Genomic DNA, 19,750 nt, shown 5'->3' with positions numbered 1-19,750 from the left:
CTTTTCCCCCTTTATCTTTTCCACTCTCCTGGTGTGTCCTCTCTTTCCCCATTAAAATATCATCACCTTGAGGGTAGAGGCTGTCTAATTTGCCTCTGTTTTTATTTCTAATGCATAGCATAGTACAGGATACATGTTAATTGTTTAGAAACTAATTTATCTTTGTGTCTCTGAATCTGTGTTTCTCTCCTCTCTCTCTCTGTTCCTCTTTGTCTGTCTCTCTGTCACTTTTTGTTACTGTCTTCCTTTTCTTTCTACTCTTACTTCTTTTCCTCTCATCATCTTCTGACAGATCTTAAGATTCTTTTTTCTGCACCAGATCTGTAATTATCTGCACAAGGAAACTCCCCCTGCCCATTTGAATCTGTGCCTTTCTGCAAGTTAAAATCTTATTTCCTATAGCAATGAGAGCTTAAGTGACTTGCCCAGGGTCTCACCTCCAAAAGGTGTCAGAAGTTAGACTTCAACCAAGGTTTTCTTAGTTCTCAGGCCTCCTCTATTCATTGTGCTATTTTGCCTCTCTCTGAAAACAGATTAATGATTTTTTTTCTTTTAGGAAATATAGTGGGTGTAATATCTTTTGTAACAAAAAGAATAATCATAAATCTCTTTGGTTATTCCTGTCAATTTATAACAGACTGATCAGAGGGTTTCAAAGCTACCCCTCTTCCCCAAAGGCCACATTAATATGGCTTACACATTTTTGCTTTTTGTTGTTCCTAAGCCCCTCACACCATCCCTAAGGAGAGGAGACAATCTTGCTTCTGCTTGTTTCAATTCCTAGAGTAATAGTTAGTCTCCACAAAGATTTGGAGCTAAACAGAAGAATCCATTCCTCTTTTCAGAATCTCTTTTCTAATTCACTGATTCTATGCATATATTTTGGAGAATCGTCAATATTTTCAATGGGAAAGGAAAGGAGAGTAGCAGCAGGCACCGTCAAGGTTGTCAAATTCAAGGTCAAAGCCTGAAACAAGTGAGTTGAAAAAATATAGTAACTGGGGGTAAAATGTGCCTACTCGACAGAATACATCCCAGCAAGAAATCTTCATTAGGGCAGTGCACACAGCATGCTGGGTTATCTGTGTGTTTATGTGTGCATGTATGAGCCAGAATCTCCAGAGCTAGTCCTGCAGCTCATAAATACCAGGAAGGGACAGTTACTATAGTAACTAAGTGCTATTTAATGAATACTGAAGTACAAAAGCTCATAAGATATTCTTAAATTGTCGGAGCTGTCATAGGCTTTCAAGTATCTTATATGCCATCCTTTTTAATAGGATTTTTAATGAGCTTGCAGATTTGACACATTTCTGTCTGAACTGCTTGCTCCTGGACCCTGTCCCATAGTCAGGAAGCCAGCTTTCTCCTATGGATATATACATATCCTATAAAAATTGTGCTTTTTGCTCTGAGGGGCCATGAATACAATGGAAAAGGGTCCATGATCTAGATGTGGTATGTGTCCTTAAATCTGATGCTCCAGATCCAGTGGTAAAGCTTTAGAATGGTATACTCTGTCAAAAGCAATAGTGCCAAGTTCAATAAGCTGTCAGCTGAATCCAGCAATATCCCATTAACTCCAACAAGGTAAATGTCCTACATGCACACACACACAAATTGTGTGTTTTGTTGTGCAGTAACACAAGATTTATTATAGTTGACTTTTCTGAGGACTTTTTTTTTTTTTTAATGAGCTAGCAACATCTTTCATCAGAATGTCCAAATCATCCTAATAGACTCCCACCCTCAACTCTCCAGCATCATTCATCACCCCCTGTCCAATACCTCACCTGGTGTGATCTGGTATTTTAAAAAAGAGAATACTTCTCTTCCCTCCCCCAGCCCTCTCCTTTCTATGCAACAAAGCTAGAGGTATGCTCCAAACATACTTACAATTGAACAGCATTAATGAGTATCAATTAAAATAAAAATGGGATGGGGTGGGGGGAAAGTACAAGGTACTGTGAAACTGAAAATCATTAGCAAAATGCAGCAAAACCCCAGGGGTTAGCCCAGTTCTTATATAACAGTTCACATGCTTGATGGGAAAATGTAAGCTCTCTTCAGTGATGGGTGGTGGGTACCCCCTTCAGGATTTTGCTGGAATTGCTCAAATCCAGTGTAGCAACTACATAACATTTTGTAGAAGTTACTGAACAAGAATAAAGATCATCTCATAGGACCTCTCTCATTTTTACAACTGAGGAAACTGAGAGCATATAAGAGTGATGCAACTTGTGCAAAGTCACCTCAGCCAGAGGGGAAAAAAATCAATATCTTGTAATTCCCTTGTTACTTTAGGCAAGTCATTACCATTCACTTGTGTCTGTTTCCTCTATTGTAAAGTAGGAATCATAATAGCACCCACCCTCACAGGGGTTGGCAAGAATAAAATGAGCAAATATTTGTGAAGATCTTACAGAAATACTAGCTATTTTTATTAGTTCACGATCACCCAATCCTACCATTCTAAGTTTAATCAATCTATTTGCAATTATACAATTGAGCTTTTTGCTAAATTCTAAAATCTTAGGTCAGATTTCTAATAGGAAACTTATTTATTTGTTTTTTACAGGGCATGATCTTGGACAAATCATTTAACCTCTGGACCAATGTTTCTTCTTTTATAAGATGAGAATAATAACATTTTCATTATCTACTCTCTATATAGTGTTCTTTTAAGAAATGCTCCTTTAGAAGCCTCAAAGAGGCAATAAGCTTAGGAAATAGAAAACTGGATCTGGAAGATCTGGAAGGTTAAAGTCTTATTCTGGACCCAAACTGGCTAAGTGATTCTGGGAAAATCACTTAACCCCTCAGTTGACTTGTATATTGTATACACTGAGAATTAGTTGCAAATCTGCATTGGCAAAGGGAATTTCCATACTGGAACTTTACCTATACTGATGAAACCACAGCTCTAGACAAAGCAAAACACTTTACAAAACAATGTAAATCTGAGTTAGAAAAGGACCCATGGTGTGATGGAAATAACACTAAGTTCGAAAGCAAGAAAAGTGGTGCAATTCTCTTCCAACTACAATTCAGCCAACCTAGTTTACTTGAAGTTTCTGGCACACAACAGCCCAGCCCATCTCTGGCTTGGTGCCTTTGCAAGACTGTACCCCATCTCTTGAATGCTTTCTCTGCCTTTTAGTTTTTCGTCTTCTTCCAAAACTCAGTTCAAGTCCCTGGCAGGCTTTTTCCAGTCCCATAGTTGTCAGTGACTTTCCCCAATGAGATTACCTTCTTTCTATTGTTTACATTTTCTAACTCATCAGAATATTATCTCATTGAGGATAGGGATGTTCTTTTTGACCTTTCTTTATATTTATATTTTATATCTATGTATACTATATTTATATATTTGTTATATTATATGTATATTACACATATATTTATATTTGTTTTTATACATTTGTATATAAAGATATCTTCATATGTTTATATCTTAGCACAATGTCAGTAACAGAAAAATTTTAACAAATGTTTATTGACTAGCCAACTGATTCAGTGATTAAAGAATCACTTAATTTCCCTGAACCTCAGTTTCCCTACCTGAAAAATGAGAGGATTAGATTAGATGATCCCTAAGGACACTTACATCTCTATATCAAGAATACTTTTTTTTTTTTTTCTGAAGCAATTAGGGTCAAGTGACTTGCCCAGGCTCACACAGCTATAAAATGTTAAATGTCTGAGGCCAGATTTGAACTCAGATCCTTTTGACTTCAAAGTTAGTGTTCTATCCACTGCACCACTTAACTGCCCCTGTATCAAGAATTCTTAACTGGATCTGTGGAATCTTTTTTAAAAATTGATAATTATGTTTCAATAATGGGTTTCCCTTGTAAGCCTATGTATTTTGTTTTATTTAAAAACATCGTCCTGAGAAGAGATCCACAGATCTTAATGCTAAATGAGTTCATGATACACACACAAAAAAGGTTAAGAACCTCTGGTCTAAATGGTCTTATCATATGGCTAACAATGGAGGAAGGGGAAAAAAAAATCCACCAAATTACTCTGTTCACTTCAGGAAGTGATATCACTCGCTTAGAGTGCTTTTTATTAAAGTTACTTTGATAAACCTAAAACTGTCTTAAGATTGGCCAGGAGTCCTTTGTCTTTGTCTTTGTCTCCTCATTCCTTCTCCCACTCTCCCCCACTGTGAATGTGCCCTTGACTTCAACTGTGATCAAGACCCCTCTCTAGCCCCATCACAATCCCTGACATTTTTAAGATTAACTAACCTGTCTCACTACCCAGATTTGATGACTCCATTCTTAGCCAAATTAATATTACCCATGATTGTTCATTTTCTTAGCCTTCAGGCATACCTGTCATGCTCATTCTTAACCTGAGGTCACAACAGTTTGCTCCCACCCTCAGACTGTCAAATGTTGCTGAAGAAAATCATTAAGTTGTGTTTCCTACATGATCTCATCTACTCCCACTTCTTCAATTATCACCTTTAAGAATATGACACTTAAATCTATGGCTCTGCTTCTGACCTCTCCCCAGAACACCAGACTTACATTTGCAACTATCTAAAGTACCATACTGACATCTGCAACTCAATATCTCAAACAAAGTCATCACTTTCCCTCAAAATAATGTCTAACATTCATAAAGCACTTAACAAATATCATCTCATTTTATCCTCACCACAACCCTAGGTAGGTGCTATTGTTACCCTGATTTTTTTTCCGATGAGAAAACAAAAGTAGGTATTAAATGATTTGACCAGAAGCATATAGTCAGTAAGTATCAGAGCTTTGGATTTGAACTCAGTTTTTCCTGAGTCCAGGTCTAGTGCTCTATACACCATATAACCTAGCTGTTAATTAAAACAGCTCCCCTTTCCTTTCTTGTTTCTGTTAATCATAAGCTCAGAGAGTTAACACTAGAAAAAAATACCTTAGAAGGTCCCAAGATCATCACTATAGATGAGGAAATTTTGGCACGTAGTGAGATGAAATATCTTGTCCAGGATTTTAAAGAGAGTTAAGTGTTAAAGGTGGAAATTGTACCTACATCTCACTAATTCCTAACCCAGTGTCTTCTCTACTACTCCAATTGACTTCCAATCAGTCTTTGAGCCATTTTTGGCTCTTTCCCCTAGACAGTCAATCCTCTTCTTTGAGGGTCCTGACCCTCGCCAGAGTTGGAATAAATATACTTTCTAATAGAAATTAGATCAAAAGAAAACTCAGCTGTGCAATTGCACATAGAATAAGTTAGAATAGTAGAATTGGGTAATAGTTAACTAATAAAAATGGTATTCCTACAGAGCCTTAAGGTTTGTGAAGTACTTCACAAATATTCACTCATTTAATTCATGTCATAACCCTGAGAGGGAGATGCTAGAGTTAAATGATTTGCTTAAAATTATATAGGAGTTTAAAGATCTTGCTAGGTCACAGAATACCCATATTTCAGATAGGATTTTATCTCAGGCCTTTCTACCCTCTAGTGTTTATCATATGGTTAACAATGGAGGAAGAGAAAAAAAATCCACTAAATTAATCTGTTCACTTCAGGAAATGCTGCCACTCACTTGGAGTGCCTTTTATTAAAGTTTATTAAAGTAGCATAAAACTAAAACTGTCAGGAGGTTGCACCATGTAGCTGACCCAACTTACAGATACAAGACAATACAAGTGACTCTGAACATGTTTATTGTATTAATATCATGGTCTAGACCAAGGACTCTGAATCTGGGGTCTATGAACTGTTAGTTTAAAAAAAAAATGTTGATCAAGATCATATGGTGATCAATTGTGATAGACTTGATTTTTTTTCAACAATGAGGCAATTCAGGCCAGTTCAAATAGAGTTGTTGGGGAGAGCCATCTGCATCCAGAGAAAGGGTTATAGGACTGAATGTGGTTCCCAACATATTTTTACTTTTTTGTTGTTATTTACTTTTTTTTTTCTTTCTCATTTTTTTTCCCTTTTTGATCTGATTTTTCTTGTGCAGCAATTCTAAATATATTTAGAAGAATTGCACATGTTTAACCTATATTGGATTACTTGCTGTCTAAGGAAGGGATTTGTGGGGAGAGGGAGAAAAATTTAGAACACAAGGTTCTATAAGGGTGAATGTTGAAAACCATCTTTTCATGTATTTTGAAAATAAAGTTATTAAAAATTTTAAAAATAAAACCATGTTGACAATTACATTTCAATATAACTGCTTTACTTTGTAGTCCCATGTATTTTATTTTATACATTTAAAACCATTATCCTAAAAAAAGTGTTCATAGATTAAAAGATCCATGATTAAGAAACTCTATTTGTGGATATAGAGATTGGCTCAGAGACATTGAGTGAAGTCAGAAATCCAAAGCACAAATAAGCTTAATGACCTTTGTCCTTTCCCCACACAGGAGCAAAGATCTGGAACTGGAAAGGGAATTCATAGACCATCCAGTCCAATCCCCTCATTTTACCAAGCACTCACTTAGGAGCTAATGGTCATTTGTGCATTGGAGACTGGGAAATGGAGAGATTAATGTTTCACAGCGCCCATATCACGTCAGAACAGTAGGGACCCCTATCTCTATCAGAACAGGTGCAGTCAACCACAGGATGTCAGACTTTTCCCCTCTTTCATCCCCCCAATTACAGTGTTGATCCCAAAGTGGAGGTCTGGGAGTGGAGGAAACAGGTAACACCCTGTTTCCCCAGTTGCTGCTCTAGGGACTGTGAGAAGTAAAGAAAATGGCTAAGACTTGGCAGAGATTCGGCCTTTTCTGTTGCTTCTGGATTTCCTCACTCCTCACTCCCATTAGATCTGACACCAAAGTCACCCCATCAGCTGGTGGAGATCTACCTCAAGACATAGATGTGAAAAATGGCAACATTCCCTAGTTCTGCTGAGGCTTTGGTTCAATGTCAAGAGTAGCTTTTCAATAAATCTCATGAGAATATTTTAGTTTGTCCTTGTACTCTTTTCTTTCTTCCGTTAGTTTGGCTGCTGAATTACCACAAAAATCACCCATTTAGAAAATATATATCCTAAGGAGTGAAAATGGATAAAAGAGACTGATGATCAACATATTCTTTTTCATCTATCCCTACAGTCCTCAAATAGCACTAATTCAGAATTTCCAGGGCCAGGGTAAAGAAGGACACAGTACTGTAGTATAAGCAAGCAGGTATGATAGCCAAAGATACAGGCCTGAGAAATAAAATGAGCTGGTAGAAATAAGGTCAGTAATAGTGATTATAGTGGAACTGAACAAGGTAGAGGCAGTAATAAACATCATTATGACATTTTTATGAGACCTAGAGGCTCATAATAATAATAATGATAACAATAACTATCATCATCTATTATGGGACTTTAAGGTTTATAAAGTCTTTACAAATAATCTCATTTTATCTTCAATACAATCTTGGGAGATAGGTGCTATAATTATCCTATCTCCATTTTTTTTACAGATGAAGAAACTGAGGCAAACAGAATTGGAGGTGGTTAAGTGACTTGCCCAGGTTCACAGAACTGGTAAATGTCCAAGATTAAATTTGAATTCAGGTCTCCCCCAATTCCAGGTCTAGTGCTTTATCCACTATGCTGACTAGTTGCAATGTTCAGCAAAACACTTTAAATATGTTAATCCTTACAACAAACCCTTTGAGGTAAGTGCTATTATTATCACAACTTTATACGTGGAACATTGAAGTGAAGAGATTAAATCAATTCATCTCTATAGGTCTGGTACAAGAGATTTGGAACCAGAGGACCTGGGTCCATAGAAGCTCTTCTACTTCCTTGTGACCATAACAAAATCTGGGTTCAGTTTACAATTCCTTAAAGTGTGGGAATTGAACTGGATGAACTCTGAGGTCTTTTCCAGATGGATATTCATTATCTTATTAACCTACTTCAAAATATCACTGGCAAAATATTGTTACTTATCATAATCTCTCTTTTACTAAAATCCTAGAACCCTCATGATCTTTGATCTTTCTTTTAATACCAATTTCATGGCATATTCTTTATTTCACTCTTTTTTTTTTAACTTCACTCTTTTCCTTCTAATAGGTGTCTTTGATCAAACACTTTTTTCCAATCCTTTCAATACCCAAGTCTATTTGTATCTTACTTCTGTAGCATGTTCAGCTATCTGTATGGTCTCTCACTAATTAATGTAAGCAATAATAAAAGCACTTTCTTCTTTTCTCCCCTGGCACACTCCTTCCTACTTAGGTCACACTGTTTTCTATTTGAATAGGATAATCACATTGATATAAAATTGTCATGCTGGACATATTCAATTTTTATCGTTTTGTGAATATAATAGAAGCAATTCATTGGAACACATGCTTTGAACAGGAAGAGAAGACTGGAGATTCTAACTCATGCTTAAAGAATACATATGAGCAGAGTTTCTGATTGACACTCAACTATAAGGGGGCTTCATTAAAGAGAACTGGACAATGAACTGAGAGTGGCCTACTTAGCAGACCTGAAAAAGAGTAACTTTGTTCCTCTGTAAGCCTCTCTTTTAGCTTTCCCTTTTCTGCTGCTAGCAGGTATGGTGGTGATTTCTGACATGGTAGCAAATACATGTGATGTCAAGCACATGGATCGAGCCCAGCCCTGGACCTGCTGCTTCTTGTTTGTATTTCTTTCTCTGAGCAGAGTTGTCCAAACAGCTATCAAGAAAGATGAACTTACCCCAGGAGTTCCTTGTTCCAGAGTTGATTGGCAGTAAGAGTTTTCTACAATTTTGTCCTTTTCAGAAAAAGTGATCACCCATAGGCAGGTGGATCAATTAATGTTCTAGCTAACTAGAAAATAATAGGTTTTGAAAGAGTTGTTTGACAATGCAGAATCAAGGGAAGGTGAGGTAGTTATTCAACAGTTTCACTAAATATTTCATGGTTCCACTTTTTATCTATCTCCTAAACTGGTATGATAAGAATTAGGGGCTACTATTTTGTGTTTTAAGTTTTTCTTAGTATGTGTTTATGAATCTTTTATATTTTAAGCCTTTCTTTTGTGTAGAGAAAAAAATTAGCTATTCTATAATCTACCTTTTCTGTGAGATGTTCATTTTTAATGGTTTAGCTTTGATTGGTTAGATTAAAAGGGGGTAAGTTAAATTAATTGATTTTAGGGATGGGTTCTTTTTTACTTTTTTAAAAAATAATCTACCTTTTACATTGAATTTCTTTCTAATCCCATTAGAAGAGACCCTAGACTTGAACCAAGCCTGGTTCTCAATCCATATGACATCTTATAATTAAATGTGGGAGTTGTGAAATTATGATTTATTATCAGTAAAGTTTGATTTGTGTATATGTTTTAAATATCTATATACCCAGGGTCATGTAAAAATTTATAGGGCAAAAAGGGTTCACAAAGTTTAAAGTATAGAAGTAGTATAGAAGTATAGTATAGAAGTAGAGATATTGAGGGTAGGGGAGAATCTAATTCTTCTCTTTAGAGACCAAACTCTCCCAGGATAGAATTCAGTCTGTGAGATTCCAGAACTGAAGATTTTTAATGGGAGATGACATCCTAGTCTCCCCATGCCACTGGATTTGTTATTATATAGATATATGGGAACAATTACCTTTGATTTAGGAGTTATGTCCTATGGAATTGTCTGAGAGATATAAAAGTTAACAAAACTCACCTACACTCACTCAGTCAGTAAATATCAGAGATAAAATTTGAACCCATATTTTCCTAACAATCTAGCACTTGAGTCACTGGTCTCTATGTTATGTACTAGGCTTTAGAAAATAGAAAAGCAAGAAACAAGTATTAGAACACAAAAGAAGAGAGCTGAACACTACATTTGGCCTAGATAGGACTTTTCAGAAAATTGGAACAAGTGTTTCAAAATTCATAATGACTGACCACTTTTTAATAGGCTATAGTTAGGCTGGCTCTCTATCTATTCCAGGTCCATATTTGAGTACTTTTTGGTTATTATTTGTTTTGTTTTGGACTACTTGTGATTTCATTAGTATAAAGTACTTTCCCTGAGAAAATGCCCCTAATCAATGCAGATAGCATCTATTCTATAATTTATAATCCAAGAGCAGTACTCAAGATACTCAATGATTAAATGATGTGTCCAGAATCACAGAGTCAGTATATGTCAGAAATGAAATTAGAACTCAGGATTTTCCTGATTCTAGGGTCTGCTCACTAAACATTATTGCTCATTGAGGTAATGAAGATATAATAATTATCAAACTCCAGGGAAATTTTTCAGAAAAATGGATGTTTCTGCCTTTTACTCCTTTTTTTATAATGATTATTTCTACATAAAGCTTATTCCTTGAAAATATCATTATTCAGATGTCCTTTTTATCCATTGCTAAATATAATATCACAAGATTCACAAGCAGCCATGTGAGACATTCTAGGAAGCTTCACTGATGAGTTGATGGAGGAATACTGTATATGTCTGATTGGCAAATCCCCCAAGTGGAGAAGGGGAATAAATGAAGCACCACACTTTGCAAGAAAGAAGAGTAGAAAATTGGTGCCATTTAATTATTAATAGATAAATCCTGTACCTTAGCAGTTAACTGAATATAATGAAATAAGTCAAAATTTAATGCATTTTAAATCATAAACTGGAGACTAAATAAAGAGATAAATGTGTTATGCAATATATGGAAAGTGAATGAAACGGCATCTTTGATTTTACTCTCAGATGTTGGCAGCTAGGCAGTGCCATAGTGCAGGGAAAGTTTGGCTTGAAGTCAGGAAGACTCATCTTCCTGAGTTCAAATCCAGCCTCAGATACTTGCTGTGTGAACCTGGGCAAGTCACTCAATCCTATTTACCTCAGTTTTCTAATCTGTAAAATGACTTGAAAAATGAAATCCCAAACCATTCCAGTTCCTTGTCAAGAAAAACCTAAATGGGATTGCAAAGAGTCAAATACAAATGAAATGACTAACAAAATCTCTTTAATGAGGGAACTCTTCTACCAATGCAAATCAACCCCTTCCCTACATCTTAGAGAAGTGTTCAGAGCAAAAAGGAATTAACTTACCCAAGTTCATGCAATCAAAATTTGTCATAAGCAAGATTTAAACCCAGAATTTGTTAGCTCAAAGGTCAGCTCTTTTTCCACCAAACAATACTGCCTATATCTATAATGCATATATGCATATATGTATATATATAAAAGAGAATGAATTCTTAGAAAGCTAAACATTTTGCTTATGTTTACCCCAAAATGTAAACATAAGCAAACATAATTCAATTTTTCTTAATCATCATTACATAAAGAACAACTATTGATTGAGTAAGAAAGGATTTAAAACACAGAGAGAGGAATAAAAACCAGAAAAATACAAATACTCTGAGTTTTCCCTTAAGTCAGTTCTTAAATTTCAACTGAAGAAAATTTCAGAGGAGAATAAGGGATGTGATATATAAACTCTGGGGGTGACTGTGCTTGGGATTGAGTTAGTGGTGAGGAGGGAAACACACCTGGATCTTGACACATAATTCAGAAGGAACACTTAAAATTGGAGAAGAAAAACAAAGGACAAAGCAATGTTATAGAAACTGGTAGCTAAAACTTGTGAGAAATGTAGGAATCTAAATTTATGTAGTCCAGAAACCAGATGACTCAAAGAGACATAATCACAGTCTATAAATACCCTCAAAGTAGCAATAGATGGTAAATGAAGTAAGTGCATTATTCACAGTTCAAGCCATTTCTCCTTGTCCAATTGTCTATGGAAGATAATGCCTTGAATAGAATACATACACCTAATTTGGACACTAGAAGCAGTAAGAGAAGTCCCTTTGTTTAGACATCAAAAACATCAAAGTTATATAAAAAATGACAGGAAAAGGTTTGTTGAGCTTCTTCACAATAATAGGCATGAGAATACCAACTGTATTTGCATACAAAAAAATCAGCTTTTTAGCAAATCATCAAATATAAATCATTCTGTTAGTACACTTAAACTAAGGACTGAGCAGCTTAAAAAAAAAGACAATTTTATTTTGTTGTTTTATTATCTAATTTCTTTTGAGTAGCTTCTTAAATGTGCAACAAAATTTCTTTTAGTAAAAGAAGACAAGATGGTATAGTGAGTGCTGGGGGAGAAGTTATAAAATCTGTGTTTCAGTCCCTGATATCATTATTGTTTAGCTCTAAAAAAGACACTTCACCTTTCTACAATTCAGTTTCCTCATCAAATGATGCTATCACCCTGAATATAACCCTCTGCCTTGACTATTTCAATTGTCTGCTGATTGGTTATCTGCCACAAGTCTCTTCCTATTCCAGTCCATCCTCAGCTGTCAAAATATGTTTTTTAAAACCAAAGTCTGACCCTATCATTTCCCCTGTTCCAGTCTCCTATTCAATAAACTCTGGTGGCATCCTATCAGCTTCAAGATCAAATATAAAATTTTCTCTTTGGCACTCAAAGTCTTTTATAACTTGGCCCTTTTCTATCTTTCCAGTTTTATTTATACTTTTGTGATCCATGACAACTATTTCCCAACTCCAGGAATTTTCATTCTCTGTCCCCCACAATTAGTATGTTCTTTCCCATCTCTGCCTCCTGTTTTCTCTGACATCATTGAAGTCCTAGCTAAATCCCACCTTCTACAAGAAGCTTTCCCCCCAAACACCTTAATGTTGACACCTTCCCTCTACTGATTATTTTGTATGGATCATGTTTATCAATAAGATGTTGGCATGTTGTATCCCTCCCATTAGGCCATAATGAAAAAAGGGATAGCCTTTTACCTTTTTTTATATTCCTAGTCATAGTGCCTGGCACATAGTAGGTACTTAATAAATGTTTCTTGACTGACTGATAACTCTTGGATGGCATAATTGTGAGCCTTCTATGATGATAATTTGGAGCTAGAAGGGCCTTTGACATAAGTTAATCCAACCCTCCCATTTTGCAGGTGAAGAATCTGACATTCAGAGGGAAGTGATTTGTCTATCACCCAAGCAAAGCTAGAATTAAAATACAGAGTCTTCCTTTTTCTGAAGCCAGTGCTCTTTTCTTCTCTACCATATACCAAGTGAAAGAATGTGTGGGAAAACATTATAGAAAAGGATTGCGAGTTGTACACATAAAAACCAAATTATTTCCATATATCAAGAAGTTGTTTTTAAAAATAGATTAAAAGTTTTATTCTTCTTCCCTCCACTGTAGGAAAGATAACTTTAAAAAAATACCCTGTGCTTTCTGAGAATACTGTTATCTCCTTAAGCCAAATAAACAATTTAAAAACATCTTTATCTAGTTCCAGTAACTCATTGAGGCACCTGAACTCTGAAAGACACTGCCTGGGCCAGGTTCCAATGGGCAAGCCCCCAATACCTATCTCTTATTCCAAACTTATCCTAATGGCTTATCCCAAACTTCTTGTCTAGCTAATATTTTAAATCTAAAACTAAAATTTTATGAGTACTGATAATAGAAAAGTCAAGTACAAATAGCCTTAACTCTTCAAGATCCTCATATCAGGGTTAACAAGGGAAGTCACTGAGATAATTTAACAACTAGATAATCAGTCTTCTATGGTTGACTCATGCATTAATTCATTTAATAAAAATTTATAAAATACCTACTATGTGTTAATCACTGTTTTTCATTCTGGGGTTAAAATATAATACTATACTGTCTCTTTGGTCATTGCCCCAGGTTGACTAGTTTGATGCTGAGAGAAACAGAAAAAAAAATACTTTTGTGTAAAGACAAAGTAAAAATCAATTAATAAAGAATATGAGATATTGCTTCTTTTGTGGTTGAACAGTTTGGTGAAGAAAGGAAGTGGGAAAGAACTTTGTTTTAATAAAAACTGCTAAAATGTGTATAAGGAAATACACTCTTCAGCTACGACTTTAGAAGTTTAGGGCAGAAAATGACTGTGGTATAAATATAAAGGCTTAAATAACCTTGTAAAGGGTGTAAGGTGATGCTTGGTTTGCATATGAACAGACTGATGGATTAAAAGAGGGAGAGAAATAACTTTTACTTCTTAAAAACCGATAAAATGTGAACATGAAGAAACAGTTTGCAAGACACAGACTGAAATGGAGGATTGTTTTGAAAACTGATTAATGGTTGGAGCTACAGAACATTGTGGTCCCTCAGCTCATTTGCATGTAATTGTTTTAAGACTTAAGAGGATAAAACTTATAAGATGAAAAAGTCACATATCTATTTGGAGACAAAGGGATGATTAAATAAGAATTTGATTTCATAGTGGAGATTTGCTGAGTTTTTAACCTCAACTGAGTATCAGTATGCTTTGATTTGAGACATTTGGTGAAGATAACCAAACAACTGAGCAGGAGAGAAAAGACCCAGAAGGGGGTGGGGTGGGAAAATACCTCCATCATAGCTGTTTAGACTGGAGCTCATTTGGAAAAGAGCTTCAGTTCTAACTGTTGCCCTTTGATGCCCTTCAGTAGATATGAAGCCTTTCAGAAGCTTCAATTATTCTTGCTGCTTTCTCTTGTTTGAGAAGGAAAAACAGGGAGGATAGAACTATAGGTTTTGTGGCTGTTCTATTGTATATAAAGAAATGCTGGGATGTAACTGGATGATGAAGATTCTGGTAGGTGGCAACCTGACTGGATCATCTATCAGAAAGTTAAAATCAAAGCTGAGCTGTTTTGTTGTGAGCTCTATTTTGTTCCATTCTGAGTGGATACTTTAAAAATATTATACCATTTTAAAAAATCATCACAGCAACCTAGAACTATTGTTGTTATTGTTTTGTTCAGTCAAGTCCCCATTTGGGACTTTTGGGGTTTTCTTTTTAAATTTTATTTATTTATTTATAATAAACATTGTTTTTTTCATGTTGGGAAAAAAAAATCAGAACAAAAAAGAAAAACCATCGGATGAAAAAAAAAAAAAAAAAGAAAAAAGAAGTGAACATAATATGTGTTGATTTACATTCAATCTCCATAAATTTTTTCTGGATGCAGATAGGATTTTCTATGAAAGTCTATTAGGATTGCCTTGAATTGGGGTTTTCTTAGTAAAGATGCTGGGGTGCATTGGTTTGTCATTTTCTTATTTTACAGATGAAAAAACTGAGGCAAACAGGGTTAAGTGAGATGCTGGTTTGAAACCAGATATGAACTCAGGTCATCCTGATTTCAGGACTGGTGCTCTATCCACTGCACCACCTAGCTGCCCCTATTATTTCTTTAGGATTTCAAAAACAAAAAAAAAATTATCTCATTTAAAAAATATTTATAACAACCCTGAGAGATAGGGGATATTATTATATTCATTTTACATATAAAGAAACTGAGACACTTGACTTTCCTAGAGTCACAGAATTAAGTGCCTGAGGAAAGATTTTATGTCAGGTCTTCCTTACTCCAGGTCTGGCATTCTATACAACATTTTTGATCATAGCTTCTAGATTTCCAAGTCATTATAGAGATTATCTGTGTCTATTATAAGTGATGCCCAGCCCTCTCATTTTGAAATTGACTATTAAGAAAATAACTGGTACAATGGATGGTACACCTTCTAAAGGTACAATTAGTACCTTTAGACAATTTTTTAAATGAATGATACATTTATATTACATATATTTCATATGAATAACAGAATTGGGAATAAAAAATAGACTAATATATTTTATCAAATGTTAGAAGTAGCATCATGCTATTACCGTGGCTCATCAACTATATACAATTGTTACCACATTGGGGAAATCAGAAGTTGTGGAGCTGGGAGCAACCTCTATGATCATCTGGCCAATAGTTGTCAAAGTCTAGTCTAAGGACCCATGGGTCTTCAAGATCATTCTATGAGGTTTGTGAAATCAAAGTTATTTTTATAACAATACTGAGATGTTTTAATTTCTAAAAACAGTAATTGTCAACGCTATAACTTACATTTCAAAAAAGTGTTTTGGGGGTCCTCAATAAGGTTCATGTATGAGTTGTAATATAGGTAATGTTCCTTGAGACTAAATGATTTGAACTCTTCATTTATTGCTTGAAAAATATTGCAGCCCAGAGAAGGTAAGTGATCAAATTTATGCATAGTTGCTTAGTTAGTAAGCAACAGTCAGAATTCAATTCCAAATTTTTTCTTTCTAAATTTCATGGTCTTCCCACTTAGTCATGTTCTGATCTCTATTCATAGTAGGTCTAAAGAGGTATTCTGTCAAAAGGGAATGTCTTGTATTGTTTTGCCTCAATGTCTAGATCTCATCTTCAGGACCTACTTTGTTAGTTAATCAGTGAATAAATGATGATGTCACTACTCTCATCCCTCAATCAGCTATGTAAAGTGAATCCCAGTGATATACTCTCTAACAATAGGATTTCAACAGCAAGCTTTTTGGAAAATAGGCACTTTCTTTCTATTTCTTTGTTATATTTCATAGTGCCTATTATAGTATCACTCACAACAGACATTCATAGAATCATAGATCCAGAACTGAACAAAACCTCAGAGGTTATCCAAATCATCATCATCCAAATCATCATCCTAATTTTTAGATGAGGAAACTGGGGGCCATGGAGATTTTAAGTGACTTGCCCATATGTAAATGGACAATTAAGTAAATTATTTAATAAAGGTGGAACCTGCCATTGTTAGGTCCTATACTTACTTATACAAAATTTGTTGAAACATTTCTAACTTTCTTTCTAGCAAACCTGAAAAATGTCTCTCCATGATTATTCCACTTATTAAATGCTTAATTAGATACGTTAACAAAGCTATAGTCCTTATTCCATGGTTTTCTCTGTTAAGTGAACTGTGTACAGGTCTCCAATATTACTATAGAACAAAGAAATTAGAAAAGAAAAGCTGGTGTACACAGGGAATTCTGGGTTGAAGGTCAATCCAAGTGGTAAATTTAGCCCCTGTTAGGAGTAAACTGAATGTGATTTCTACTGTGCCATTTTAGATATAATGATTTCAAATGCTCAGTTTCCAGTTTAGCTTCTTTTTTAAAAAAAGGCAAGAAAAGTATAATGGAACCACTACTACAGTTATAGAAACTGGCTGTATTATATATTATTTGTGAAACATTAGGAAAGTCACAATGGTTATGGGCCTTAGTTCTTCATCTACCCAAAAAATAAAAATGAGAAGAATGGTCCTACAAAGTCACTTCCAATTTTTATTCTTCTTCTTAATTCCTCATATTTCTATCATTTGTACTCTAAGTCTTTGGTTAAATCACAAATGGTATTCATATACAATTGATTTCTTAGAAGTGGCCTAGAACACTTGTTTTAGTCACTAAAATATAAATGAACATGCCTAAGTTTTCTGTATATATTTCTTCTAATGTAAGTCTCAGAAGTACCTGAGATTCTCTATAAATTATGTGATAGAAAATGGTCCCATACAATCGAATTCTTTTACAAATTTGCAGGGTACACAGGACACTCCATCTCTCACCTCCTACCTTTGTACAATCTGCCCTTCAAACCTGATTTCTTCCACTCTGCTTCTTTCTCTCTGCTTTTTTGAAGCTCCACATCCCTTAATGGTTCAGATCAAGTAGCATCTCCTTCTAGAGTTCTTTCCTGATTTTTCTATTTAGAGCCATTTTCCCTCTTTCCCTAAATCCCTTTGTATTTACTTTTTACATGTTCTGAATTATTTATTTGTGAACATATTGAATCCCTGCATTAGAATTTTAAGTCCCTTGAGGACAGGAGCTGGTTTTGTCTTTGACTCCATATTGTCTAACCTTGTGCTAGGAACATAGTAGGCTTTTTATAAATGCTTGGGTTGTTGATTGGATAGTGGGGAACAACTCTTTTTCTTGGTTCCCCTCAAAGCTCAGAAGTATGTGGCCTTGTCCCTTACCTTGTTGCTTTTGGGTCCCAAATAACAATGTCAGCATCAGATCCTATGGCAATTATTCCTTTCCTTGGGTAGAGATTAAAGATTTTAGCAGCATTAGAGCTGGTAACAGCAACAAATCGGTTTTCATCCATTTTGCCACTATGCTGTAATATAATTTAAAAAGAAAAAAAATCATTCCAATAAGAAAATATGATGGCAATCTCCTATTAACAAAAATATGTGGCTTTAAGAATATTACTATGAGTATCTTTAAGATTTGCAAAGCACTTTACCTATGTTATCTCATTGGATCCCCTAACAACCCTGTACAGACAGCAACAGTTATTATCCTCATTCTACAGGGAAGAAACTTGAGAGTGGAAGTCATTAACTGACGTGTCCAGAGTCACACAGTTAAGTGTTTCAGGTAGGATTCACATTCAGATCTCCCTGATTATAGGTCTAGTGTTCTATCTATGGCACCAATTAACCATCTATATTGTACCTAATATCTTATGCTATAATGCTCAACTTATTTTGGGCTATTAATTGGTCTCAAATAACTGTAACATGATTCAAATAATGGAAACCAATAAGCACCTCAAAAATTAATTTTTAATGTTAAAGATTATATACTCCAACCCTCTCACTTTACTCAAAGAAACTGTACATAGGAACTAAACTGGGATTTGAACTCAGGTCTTCTGAGCTCAAAATTTAGTTTGATTTTTGCTATATCATAAATGCTGCCCTAAATACAACCATGTGCAAAGATCAAAGATCTTGAGCTTTTTGAGTCAATGTCCAGGCCTTCTTTCCATGTAAATCCTTTTTTGGGGTATTCTTTATATCCTGGATGTTACTCTGGGTTCTTGGTGATTCTGCCAAGACAACTCTTCCTGAATTCAAATCTGGCCTCAGACATTTATTATGTGTATGACCCTGGACAAATCACATAATTCTGTCTACCTCAGTTTCTTCTCCTATAAAATGAGCTAGGAAAGGAAAGGACACTCTAGTATCAAGTTAGTAAAATTCCAGCATAGGCCCAGAAACTAACTTCACCCCTGAAATCTGAGGATCAGTCATCCTAACTAAGCCCAGAGAGGTTCATTCATCAGATTAGCTATTGAATGATAGATTTTTTGACCATGGAAACATACAAAGCCCTCCACCAATAATAACAACACTGTGTATTATGGCATTAAAGGGTTGAGATCTGAGATGGTGCAATGAGTGCCCACACTGATGAATCCTATGTTTTTGGCATATAAAAAATTATAGAAAAAGTATTTAGAAAAAAATTATTTCACTATCTTCCATATTTACCAAAATCATAATGAAATTGCATCTGTACTCAGCTAAGCATGAGTAATAACATCTGTAGTCCCTATGCTGGAAATATTTTGCATTTTTATTAAAATCATCATTTCCTTGTAATTCAATCAATGAGGATGGCGAAATCCTCTTTCCTCTGATTAAAAAAATATAATATTTCTCCATGACTCATGTTCAGGAAGGCCCAGCCTTTTCTTGCAAGCCCAATACCTATTAAAGTCAGAGTACAATCACGGTTCAGACAGCTACATCCCCCAAAGTAAGAGAGACAATTCATCAATCTATGGAAAAGACCAGAAAAAGAAGTTGCTGACATGCTGACATGCTTGTATGAGAAAATTTCTTAAAACACAAAACATAATTAGGCTTCCTTTCCAACCAGAGACCTCAGACATCATCCATGCTACAAAGTGAGCCACAGGCACAGTCCTAATGGGAATGAGGTCATTCTCTGGTTGTTATCAAGAAGCAGCCAAATTAAAATGGCATCAGTGAAAAATAATCTACAAATAGGAATTATGCCACACAGTTAAAGTTGGTGATAAAAAAAAAAGTTGATGTCATGCAAAGAAAAGGGTAGCAGTCTTTATAAAATTAGAGG

At 35.2% G+C, this 19,750-nt stretch overlaps 1 protein-coding gene across 1 annotated transcript in view; it reads right to left on the bottom strand.

Annotated features, from left to right (window-relative positions):
- The window catches only part of DPYS (dihydropyrimidinase), a 108,157-nt gene that overhangs the window by 42,088 nt on the left and 46,319 nt on the right, over positions 1–19,750 (bottom strand). The window contains exon 7 of the mRNA XM_074267199.1: positions 17,833–17,975. Within this exon, the coding sequence (XP_074123300.1) occupies positions 17,833–17,975 (143 nt within the window). The remainder of the gene's footprint in view (positions 1–17,832; positions 17,976–19,750) is intronic.

The sequence above is a fragment of the Sminthopsis crassicaudata genome, chromosome 1, assembly GCF_048593235.1.
Source record: "Sminthopsis crassicaudata isolate SCR6 chromosome 1, ASM4859323v1, whole genome shotgun sequence".
Classification (NCBI taxonomy): Eukaryota; Metazoa; Chordata; class Mammalia; order Dasyuromorphia; family Dasyuridae; genus Sminthopsis; species Sminthopsis crassicaudata.
Note: the sequence above shows the minus strand (reverse complement) of the source record. Positions and strands in the feature narration are given on the sequence as shown.